The 12144-nt window shown below is 46.8% G+C and overlaps 1 protein-coding gene across 2 annotated transcripts; it reads right to left on the bottom strand.

Annotated features, from left to right (window-relative positions):
* Nucleotides 1-2106: 2106 nt before the first annotated feature.
* Nucleotides 2107-9197, bottom strand: SET (SET nuclear proto-oncogene). 2 transcript variants are annotated; one of them, XM_049710842.1, is made up of 9 exons: nucleotides 8757-9197; nucleotides 7776-7883; nucleotides 7166-7223; nucleotides 6361-6503; nucleotides 5918-6021; nucleotides 5707-5820; nucleotides 4701-4871; nucleotides 4453-4599; nucleotides 2107-3005 (listed from the first exon to the last, which is right to left on the bottom strand). In XM_049710842.1, exons 1-9 carry the CDS (start codon nucleotides 8827-8829, stop codon nucleotides 2982-2984), a joined length of 942 nt encoding a protein of 313 aa, XP_049566799.1. In that variant the 5' UTR covers nucleotides 8830-9197; the 3' UTR covers nucleotides 2107-2981. The 2 variants fall into 2 exon arrangements, with proteins under 2 accessions (XP_049566799.1, XP_049566800.1); XM_049710843.1 differs by lacking the exon at nucleotides 7776-7883 and having other exon boundaries at nucleotides 8757-9194.
* Nucleotides 9198-12144: the final 2947 nt, after the last annotated feature.

Here is a 12144-nt window from a genome sequence, read left to right as displayed (position 1 = left end):
AAGCAGTAATGATAAAGATTACCAAATTAATACACAAACACAATTATACAGTCCTCTGAAGCCCCCAAACTCCCAAGAATCCATCAAGTAAGAGACTCCTACTTTTCAGCACCCAAACAGCTAACACAGGTGAAGCAGGGCAGATGCCAAGCCAATCTGTCAGCCCAACAAGACACTGAGGTACTCCACAGACATTTAAACTCTACATTTTAGAGCCAGCATTGGTTGAAATAGTAAGGGCCTGTCATGGAGGTCAGAGAGCACAGACTAAAGTCTTAAAAATATCAGTACATCACTGGAGAGACAACCTCGATTGCAGAGCATTCCGTACAAGTTTTTAAATTAAATGTAAAGACACATTACAAGCTACTGTCCTCTCTGCCCCAGTTCATGCAGTGAAGTTCCCCTTGTAAGCAGAGTATGGCACAGCTTTGGAAGAGGATGTCCCAAGAGAAATGAGCTAAACAGCCACTATTTGCTCTTTCCTTTTTAGATGTCCTTGTACCAAAGGCGCTTTGAGCCATTCACCTGGCACTTCCCAAAACATACTTGCCTAAGGGCCAGCCCAAGAACTCTTGCAGTTGCAAACAAAGCACACTACTTTGTAGCCATCTTCCAGTACACTAAGTTTGCCCCTTCTGCCTTCTCACAGCCTAGCACTCCTTCAGATTTACGGCCACAGCGGAAGCTAAAGGGTTGTCTCAGTAACTGGGAAGAAATTACCTTTAGGGGCTCCTATCTTTTGACCACATTCCCCAAAATAAACATTGTAGTTTGATTAAATAACCTAACAGTGCCATGACCTCACCAGCACATTAAAAACCAGTTTTGGTAAGCTGTCACTCTGTGAAACAAAAATCACAGGCTTACTTCATGAGTATTATTTCAAGTGACTTGTTTTTCTTCCGTAGTGAAAAGTCCCTTAAATGCTGACTTCCAAATCAAAATACAGGAATCCCCTCACGAATCTATAACATTCCAAGTAACAGTAGTTTGTCCATGACTTCCAAACATACCTTTCCACACAGACGTACCTATGACCTGAAGCACAGCTCTCCCCATTTCCCAGTCACTACGAACGGAAATAACAAGACCAAAAAACAAAAACAAAGCAAAAACTAGCTCATCATCTAAATTCAAAAGCAAGTACCAACATTTCTCTGTAAAACAAGGAGAATGACCCCAGCCAAAAAAATCTTTATGTTCCTTTATTGGAGCAAGATTCCTGACCAGTATACAGTGATGTATTTGCTACAGAGACCTGTGCAGAAATTACATACTATCCATCTAGACAGGTTTTCGTTACACTTTGCCTACTGATGGAATAGTTCCATTTATAAAGTTTTTATACATCAAAAAGCTTTGAATTTGACCAGACGGTCCATTAATTCATCTCTGAAAAAGCTAAGTGGCATTTAACTTTAGCTACTATACTTTACAGCATTAAAAAGCTTATGCATTAGGTAGCTTCTCAAAATGGGATGTATGCACAATGGCATTTAGCAGACAGAGCAGAGCCCATCATCTCCCCCAGATTCACACAGACAGGTCTCATTTGAGAGCTATATGATAAAAGAGCTGGTACTTTGAGACAAAAGTACTCCTAACCTGAGTTTCTTACCACCAATACGGACTTCTTACTCTGAAAGCCTGTCTTCTCGGCCACATTTTACAGTGCCGGCGAAGACATGCCAACAATCGTCCTGTGTATGAACTCGGCAGTAGAGCACCAGGTCTGTCGGATGGTGGTGGCAGGCACTATTATATCCAGGTAAATAAAAGCCCATATTTTGAAATGGCAATTTGAGATACAAATCAAGGGTACAACATATTCAGAACTGAGCTTTCAGCAGTCTGATATCCCAAATGATGTGAAAAATTTCAGAAACTGCTGTCAAATTGTACCCATATGGGTTCCCAGCTATGGAGACATTAATACAATGATTCAAATCCCTTTACTCAATCAACATAGCCCTGAGGTCATCCTGCAAAGTGCATATCAAAAAATACGAAGTTAAGGTGACAAAGTTTGACAGTAACATTATACAAGTCAAACTTGCAAAGTCATATTAAGTATATCTGTTCTGAGAGAAAAGCATCAAATCCTTTGTGTACACATTTAGTTTTATTGTAACAAAGCAACTTGTACACTTTTAACGTTTAAAACTGAGCATCATCTTTCCTTTCCAGTGAAACAAAAAGAAAAATTTAAAAATAAACAGGAACAAAATTACAATAGAGAATGTCAATTGCAAATAAGATCCTACAGGTTCTGCTGATTCTCCCATCGAGTGGCAGGGCTCAAGTCATCATTAGGAGAGAATTTTATTTTAAAAGTGTCATCTTAAACTGCAAGGATGTCCGTTAAACATCACAATTAAACATGCCAAAGGAGAAGCCATGTTGTCAAAATGCCCACTTAACCCACCCAAACATCTCAAACCCACCCTTTGCTGACCTTCTATAACCCCATTTTTTTAAGTTTTTTTTTTCTTTTTTTAAACAAGAGAAAGTAGACAGATACATGTTGGTAAATGCTAACTGTCCATATTCACATAGAGACACAGTGTAATCTCTGAGCCCAATATACAGAGAAAGGAGGAAAAAAGCTAGAATTCTATGCACTACTACACAGGGGCCTAGCACCCTCCAGCTTCCAGCAGAGCTAAGGGAGCAGAAGGTTTTTCTTTTTTCCCACAGAGCATGATGGTGTTGATTCCATAAAGTTTTTGTTGAGACAGGAAGGGATAAAAATGAATTTGGAACAGAAAAGGGTAGAGATTCTTTTCCCACTGAATTCTGCTCAAGGTATTTCCCCCCAAAATAAGTTGTGAGCCATGGTATAAAGGAGAAAAGAGACCTCAGAAACAGGGCAACTGAGCACAAGAGGAGAAGGAGAAAAAAAAAAAAAAAAGACTGCAACTTGCTCCCAGGGACTGGAGAAAATTAAAAAAGGAAGGTTGGAATCCATCAGTGTTCCATTAGTCATCTTCTCCTTCATCTTCCTGTAAGAAAAAAAAGCAGGCAGTTAATCTTTAGGGTTAATTCTAAGGCCAGTCCCCAATATTCATATGGACCATGATGGACTCCACAGAACATGACATGCCAAGGGAAATTAATTTTAGGAACCTCTACCGTGGTCCCTTGGTATGTGCGAAGGATGGTTCAGAACCCTCTCCACATACAAAAATCCTTGGGGGGGGGGGGGGGGGGACGACTTCCCTGGCAGTCCAGTGGTTAAGACTCCATGCCCACTGTAGGGAGTACAGGTTTGATCTCCAGCAGGGGTACTAAGATCCCGCATGCCGCTCAGCATGGCCAATAAATAGATAAAGACATATAAATTTTTAAAAATTTTAAAAAATCCTCAGGATGCTCAAGTCCCTTAAATAAAATAGCACAGTACTTGCATGCAACCTACCCACACCCTCCCATATACTTTTAAAATTGTCTCAGATTACTTATAATAACCAATACAATGTAAATAGTTGTGAATACAATGTAAATAGTCGCCAGCAATTGGCAAATTCAAATTCTGCTTCTTGGAACTTTCTGGAATTAAAAGAAAAAAAATCTGTTGGTTGAATCTGAAGAATGGGAACCCACAGATACGAAGGTCAAACTATACATCAGGGCTTCCCTGGTGGCGCAGTGGTTGAGAGTCCACCTGCCGATGCAGGGGAGCCCCAGTCTGGGAAGATCCCACATGCCACACCCACATGCCACAGAGTGGCTGGGCCCGTGAGCCATGGCCGCTGAGCCTGTGCTCCGCAACGGGAGAGGCCACAACAGTAAGAGGCCCACACACCGCCAAAAACAAAAACAAACAAACTATACACCAGTCTTCATCAATTCTTTTTTTTTTTTCCCAGGGCAATGCAGCTTACAGATTTTAGTTCCCCGACCAGGGACAGGAGCTGGGACTCAGCAGGGAAAGCACCCGAGTCCTAACCACTGGACCACCAGGGAGCTCCCCAACCTGCATCCCAATCTGATTCTTGATTAAAAGACCCAGTTGTGTTTCAGACAAATTAACTTTTCAGAAGTAACCAAATCAGACATCTTTCAGACCAAGTAATACAAACCAAAACTCACTCTATCCCAATATGATTGTAAGAATTTTATAGTTTGTCCAAAACATGCGTATTTTTGTTATTTGGGAGATTTCTCAGAATTTGAGCAGCTGCACTGTCCACAGCCCTTTCATTAAGTACTGGCTAGGGAATGACATAATTGAACAGTTATAAGTGCTAACCACAAAAGCAGAACTAATTGAATCACTGATACAATGAGCTTATCAAAATTTTCAACCTTGGACAAAACAGCCTATCTTTTCTACAAGTCTTCCCACAATTTGTTGAGTCAGTTCCACTATACAATATAAATAATCTCCAAAGTAACATGGTGAATTCTTTGAAGATTTTCTTTTTGGATTTAACCAAATCTTTTTACCTCTCCTTCCTCCCCCTCATCATCATCTTCATCTTCTTCACCTTCATCCTCATCCCCTTCTTCATCAATATCTTCCAATCCTTCTTCCTCTTCATCATCATCATCATCTTCTTCTCCTTCCCCTTCCTCATCATCCATGTCTGGAACCTAGGGAAAAACACACACACAAAAAACAAAGAGTCACCTCAAGAACTCATTTTCAAACAAATGAAACAAGTGCAGCCTTGAAAAGAACACTCTCAACTCACCAAGTAGTACTGTAATGGATTTGGCCAAATATCATCTTTGATGACCTCTCCTAACTCATCTGCACCTGCATCAGAATGATCAGTAAACCAGGTGAAGAAGCTTTCTGGTTCCTCATGCTGTCTCTTCCTGCTGGCTTTATTCTGAGTTTGACTTGAACGTTTTGTCAAATCCTAAATGAAGATGGAAGAACTTTTGACACAGGCTCACTACACCTTAAATACCTATGATTTAAAGACGGTTTTAACCCAAAAGCAGAGCAAAAACTGGATGTTACATTACCTACACTATTATTCTTATTTAAAAAAAGTTACAAAAAGTACAGCTAATAAAGAGAAAGAGAAGCCCAAGAATTTTAGGTCTACAAAGAACGCCGTCAAATTTATATGTCAAGCTTCTCTTGAAAGTTACCATGTAGACTTGGCTTTTTTTTTTTAAACAAAATTAGTTCCACTTCAACAACCAGTATCTTAACACAGTATAATTTAAAATATATTTACTACTTAAACACAGAGAGGGCTTCCCTGGTGGCACAGTGGTTAAGAATCCGCCTGCCAATGCAGGGGACACGGGTTCGAGCCCGGGGCCGGGAAGATCCCACAGCCTGCGGAGCAACTAAGCCCACGTACCACCACTACTGAACCCACGCTCTGCAACAAGAGAAGCCACCGCAATGAGAAGCCCGCGCACCGCAACGAAGAGTAGCCCCCACTTGCCGCAACTAGAGAAAGCCCGTGCGCAGCAACGAAGACCCAACGCAGACAGAAATAGGTTTTGGGAAACCGCACGTTACCAATGTAGAAACCAAAATGATTTAGTCCACCTCAACAAAAACTTGCTCTATAATTTATAAGACCACAAGCTACTGTATTTGACTTTAACAAAATAGACATTTTTATATTTTAAGGATCTGCATTTAACACATCACAAAAACAGCAAATATTTAATTAAATGGTTCAACTAGATCAAACTAGAGAAAATACCAATGCCCAACAATCCCTCAAATACCTTTCCGGATTTCCATTTGATTTCAGTGGACTTTGAAGATGGATCACCACTCTCATTCAGATGAAATTCTTTGGAGAGAACTTTATTTTCAAAGTAAGGGTTTTCATCAAAATACTACAATAAACAGAGAATTAGAAATCAATACAAAACAGCCCTTCTAACCAATACTCAAGTTGATTTCCATAGTGACAAAGAAGTTACTGATACTTACAAAATCTATTCTGTAACCTGATTTAATATCTTCAAATTCTGTCACTTCAACTCTTGTCAAATAATGCAGCGCCTCTTCATCCTCCTCCCCAAGCAGTGCAGACACTAGATCAGTAAATAGGCCAAATGATTATTAAACAAACATTAACAAACAACTCAAGCAATCCCTTTTAAAATTTCCCGAATTTGGTTTCATAAATCCATTATAAACTGAAAACCAAATGGCTCAGTGCCAGAGCTGTCACTTTCTTTTATCAAGTAATTAAACAGAATCCCAAATTAGAAATAGGATCTCTTCTAAATAGAAAGCATGAATTGCAAGCCTCTCCCCGTTTCAACCTCTGCATGTAATCAACATGGTGGACCAGGTCCTCAACCAAGGTCCCTCCACTCTCTAACAAGTGGACATCCCACACCCTTTAATAATGCTTTGCCGCAACATACCTTGTGGATGGTTAACAAATGTTGTTACCCAAAAATTTGGGATTTTGGCGATCAATTCCGACCTCTTCTGAAAAAACGGTTGGCGGAGTTTGTTATATTTCTGTTCTACTTTCAAAATCTCCTCACTGGCTTGTTCGTTAAGTCTGAAGCAAATGAAAAGACATGTTGACGAGGACGGTACTTAACAAATACAAAAATTGCTGAGATTACAGAATATTTACTCTTATTAGCTTTAGAACAATGCAAAGTACGCATTTATAAAAACCAAATCACCTAGATTTTTGTAGCCAGAGACCCAAGTCAAAATTGAGATGGCCATTTGATCAGCTTTACCAACAGGCACTGGACAACTGACAGTCCTGACGGTGCCCAAACAGCATTTTGGTAACTTTGTATATCTATCTACTCTGTTACCAGGCCAACTTCGATTGTTTCCCTCAGGCAGATCAAGAAGAAAAAAAAAAGCTGCCAACGAAGTAACAAAGTTATAAGGCAAGTCAGAGCAACAATGATGCCATAATACTAAACTATCACAAGTGCACGCAACTGCAACTCAGACAACTTGTAGGCTACGAAAGCAAACCCTGTCTTTACAAGGTCAATGTATTTTAATCAGAAACTTTTTGGTGACTGTAAAATGTTTCACAGGAAAATAACACTGAATCCTCATATTGATATTTCCAACTAAGTTACCATCATCTCCACTTGGCCAGTAGATACAGATGTATTTGGCCATAGTTTCAATATTTACCAAACCATAAGATGCATGTCAGAAAACTTCAAAGCAAATTGAGAAAAACTTTACCTGTCTATTTCATTTTGTACTTCATCAATATGTTCAATTGCTTCTTGCTGTTCTTTTTCTGCAAGAAAAAGGTGCATGAGACGCAATACTAATTTGAAAATAAATTTAACTGCTTTTCCTTCCTGATGTTAACAGTCTGTGATGCTATATCAATAAAGCTGTTTTAAAAAAAAACTTGCCTACTACTACAAGGCATGCTTTCCACGTGTTCATGTGTATAGTTGACAAATTACTTTTCAATTAAGACTATTCACAAATCATGCTGTTAGACTAGTCAAAATGTTTGACTGTAACGCTTTTACGAGTTCTATTACAAGACCAATTAAAGTTTCTATAATGAGATAATAAACGCTATTCAGAGATCCTTAAGTTCTCTTTAAAAAAATCACATAAGCCTGCAACAGAGTAGCACCAGCTATTAACTAGAATACGGAAACTAACCCATGACAATAACAAAAATTAGGACACCACCTATCTCCATGGTGAAATCCCCTTTTACACGAAGTTGAAACTATTGCTCAGTATTGATTACTATTAAGACATCAGACACGCCTACAAAGATAGGGAAGGCCCTGGGAACTACCTCACCACCGTAAACACTCGACTTTACCTTCTAAGAATATGAACCCCCGGATTCGAATCCGACCTTTCTCGCCCCTCCAACCCAATTTCAGGCGGGCTGATCTCAAGAGGCGGCCCCGCACGACTTTGGAGCACACTTACAGGGAGCAAGCATGCAGTCAGAAACTATGGGCCAAAGAACGGAGAGGAGGAAAAGGGGGTGTGCTACGGGAAAGGCACCCTTTTGTCCGGTAAAGACCGCAAAACCTACAAAGCTAAGTGGGCGTGAAGGGGCCAGATCGCGCGGTTCATTTCCGGCAACCAGCCCGGGTGGTGCAGCCCCCCTGCCGAGAAAGCCTTTACGGAAAAGGCCAGTAGGTTTGCTCCGAGCCATTGTAAAGACCCTCCGACGCCCCGGTCGCCGCGCCAGGTTTCTCAGCGCGCTGCCGCGACGAGGTGGCCACCCCACGTGGGGGCTGCCCGGGGCCAGCCAGAGCATCCTCCGAGCAGCTCGGGCCGCGGCGCGGCCGCGTGCTTCCCCGCGCCCCCACCCCGCCCCAGCTCGAGGCAGAGGGCCGCGCCGGGGCCGGCCTCCGGGTGGGAGTGTGGGGGCGCCGCCCGCGGGCCGGGCGCGAAGGGGGAGCCGCGCGGAGGCCCGGGCGCGGGGCCGCGTCCGGCCGCACCATGTGGCGGCGACGGCGGCTGATGGGAGCGAGGCATCATGGCGGAGCACAATAAAGAGAGGCTTCTCGGGAGGGAGGGAGGGGGAGGAGAGCGAGGGAGGGGGGAGAGGAAGGGGGGGTCTCCTCCGCCCGCGCCGAGCAGGCCGCAGCGCCCCCGCCTCGCAGCGCCGTCCGCCGCCGCGGCGCCACCCGGCCCCGGCCCCGCGCGCACAAAAAAGGGCGCCGAGGCGCGCGCCGGCCCGTCCGCCCGGCGCCCCCCGCGCGCCCCGGGCCCCGCCGGCGGCCAGCGGCCGGGCGGGTGGCGAAGATGGCGGCGCGGGCCGGCCCCCGCCTCGCCTGCTCCTCACCTGAGGTCTCGTCGGCCCCGTCGTGGTTGGAGTTGAGCTCCTTTTTACTGACTTTGGCCGCCGGCGCCGACATGGTGCTCTCCGCGGTCGGGGGGGGAGCGGGGAGGGGGAGAGAAGGGAAGGCGAAGGGGGCGGGCAGCGGCTTCCCCTCACGCCACACGCGCGGGCGCTCGCTCGGTCCGGCCGCCTCCTCCCGGCGCTCGCTCGCTTTCCCTCCCCCTGGCTCGCGCGCGCTGCCCTCGCGGCCTGACGACGAGGGAGGGGCTGGGGTTGCGTGCCGGGCCCCGGCCCGGGCTCCTGCTTACGGAGGGGAGGCGGCGGCGGGCGGGCAGGCTGCTCTGCTCCCTCACTCACGCTCCGCGCTCCAGCTAGCTGCTCGATCTCCCCGAGCCGCCTCCTCCTCCTCCACCTCCTCCTCACGGCGAGGGGCGGGCGGCAGGGCGCAGGCGCGCCAGGCCCCGCGCGCACGCCCCGCCTCCGGCCAGAGAGGCTCGCGCCGCCTCACCATAGGCTAGGGCGCCAGGACCAGCGGGCGGAGCCGCGGCGAGGAGACACAGGGCCTGGCGAAGAGGCGGGAGGAAGGAACGCCGCGACGTACGGGGACTGCCCCCCGCGCCGCGCTCCCCTCCCCCGCTTTCCCCTTCTCCAGCCCGACCCGGGACTTTTGCGCGCTACGGGCGCGCGGCGGCCCAAGGGGCGGGGCCTCGCCAGGCTGCGCGCAGGCTCCCAGGCGGGTGTGTCACGTGGTGGCGGAGCGGCTTCCCCTGTCTGCCTGGTGGCGCGGGGAAGAGGGGTGTCTGAAGCCCCCCGAAAGCGCAGGCCTCGTAGTAGCCTGGCTTCAGAGCACTGGAGCCCAGATATATATCCACCCCGGGTTCTGCACTCTGGGACACTACTGGGGCGCCCCTCCTCGTGGGGGAAGGAAGGCGCCACCTCCATCCTATTTCCCAGAGAGGGAAGCTGCCTTCGGAGTCAGGCTTGTTTGCAAAGCCCGAAGCTGCCCAGTCCACTCACAGGGAGGGCCTTTTCCTGCCTCTTAGTCCAAGCTCTGCCCAGCAGGCTGTGTGCACTTGGGCAAGTCATTTTCCCTCTATGGGCCTATTTGTTATGAAATTACAATATTCAAGAAAGGCTGACAAACGGAACGTTGTGTTAAGTGGTGATGTTTAAGCAGGGCCACGCTAAAGTGGAAGTCCTCTGAAGGCAAGGAGGTGCCACATTCATCCGCGGGTGCTTTTGACCCAATTCAGTGCCTAATCCAAGGAGCTTGCAAGAATCCGTACAGAGTGCTAAGCGCCACTCCCAGCAACTGCGCCTGCATCGCACAACTGCAAGATGGAGTCGGCTGTGTTAATTTCATTTCGCTACGTCAGAGAACAAGGCCTGCTGTAGAAGCCAAGTCTTGAAACAGGAAGGCCAAGGCATTTCTGTTTAAACTATGCTTTCCAGGTAATGCAAATGTACCACTCACTGCTCTACTCCCTCCTGCAGGGCCCCAAGACATGGACACAAAAAGTCTGAAATCTCTCCTTGGGTGTTTATAACCAAAACCAGGGGTTGGATTATTTGCCTTCCAGGACTCACATGTTACTATCAGTTCTTAAAGCTCAAGCAGTGTCTTTCATGTTCAAGATAATCCACTGGTGGGTGATCGATAAATGTTAAGTGGCAGACAGTCCATGGGAAGAGAATACAAATGTCTTCTTGGGGCTTTCCCCAAAACCCAGAAGTTAATCTTTCTCCTCCAAACCTTATTATTCTCAATTGAGTCCAGCTCAATCCATACCCATCCCAATTGGACAGGATTTTTAAGGGAAGAATTATTAGCACCAATGAGAAGCTGGGAAATGTTTGACAACCAGCTCCCAGAAGAGAAAAAAACACACCAAAAACCCTGATTTGTAGCATTTGCTGATTTCAGTGATGTATAAATACTCCTACCATGGCAAATTTCCTGCTACCACTTCTTTCTTTTTTTTTTTTTTTTCGGTGCGCGGGCCTCTCACTGTTGTGGCCTCTCCCGTTGCGGAGCACAGGATCCGGACGCGCAGGCTCAGCGGCCATGGCTCACGGGCCCAGCCGCTCCGCGGCATGTGGGATCTTCCCGGACCGGGTCACGAACCCGTGTCCCCTGCATCGGCAGGCGGACTCCCAACCACTGCACCACCAGGGAAGCCCTCCTGCTACCACTCTGATGTCACTGAACAGAGATGGAAAGAAATACCAGGCTCCAACTTCCCTGGTGGCGCAGTGGTTAAGGATCCACCTGCTAATGCAGGGGACACGGGTTCCAGCCCTGGTCCGGGAAGATCCCACATGCTACGGAGCAACTAGGCCTGTGTGCCACAACTACTGAGCCTGTGCTCTAGAGCCCGTGAGCCACAACTACTGAGCCTGCGTGCCACAACTACTGAAGCCCGTGTGCCTAGAACCTGTGTTCCGCAACAAGAGAAGCCACCGCAATGAGAAGCCCGTGCACTGCAACAAAGAGTTAGCTCCCTGGGCTTCCCTGGTGGCGCAGTGGTTGAGAGTCCGTCTGCCGATGCAGGGGACGCGGGTTCGTGCCCCGGTCCGGGAAGATCCTACATGCCGCGAAGCGGCTGGGCCTGTGAGCGGTGGCCACTGAGGCTGCGCGTCTGGAGCCTGTGCTCCGCAATGGGAGAGGCCACAACAGTGAGAGGCCCGCGTACCACAAAAAAAAAAAAAAGAGAGTAGCTCCTGCTCGCTGCAACTAGAGAAAAGCCTGTGCGCAGCAACGAATATCCAGTGCAGCCAAAAATAAACAAATAAAATTTAAAAAAAATTTTAAAGAACAAAAATACCAGGCTCCAGTGCACTGCTGAAGCATGTAGCATGGGCCACAGGCTGTGATAAATACACGCATTTCCTTCTCTTTCAGTCCTCACAAAATACAAGACAGGTATTTATATCCTCATTTCACAGATAAACTCAACTTTTTTTGATACAGGTGGCAGGACCAAGGCTAATGGATAACAAAGCTCCTGCCCTAAGGACAGAGTTTTTCCACTTTTTTGACATGAATTACAGTAAGAGGTACATTTGACATTAGGACCCAGTACACACCTACACACAAAACAATGCTTACCCTCACTGAGTGTGATGACCCTTAATCTTCTATTTTCTTTAAATGCAGGTCACTCTCCACTAAAATGATTTCATGACCCACAAATGGGATGAAACGGTCTGAAAAACACTGTGCTGAAGGCTGCTTTCATACACAAAACAAAGCCTGCTCACCGGTTGGTACCAGTGACCCAGAGCATCTCCTAAGTGACTGATCTACCAGTGTTTCCCATGTATCTGCAGGGGCTCCAGGGAGCCTTCTAATGCCTTCTGGTTAGGCAATGGGCTTCAAGGCTCCCACCCC

Source organism: Orcinus orca, chromosome 6, assembly GCF_937001465.1.
Source record: "Orcinus orca chromosome 6, mOrcOrc1.1, whole genome shotgun sequence".
Classification (NCBI taxonomy): Eukaryota; Metazoa; Chordata; class Mammalia; order Artiodactyla; family Delphinidae; genus Orcinus; species Orcinus orca.
This window is presented reverse-complemented; position numbering and strand designations above follow the sequence as displayed.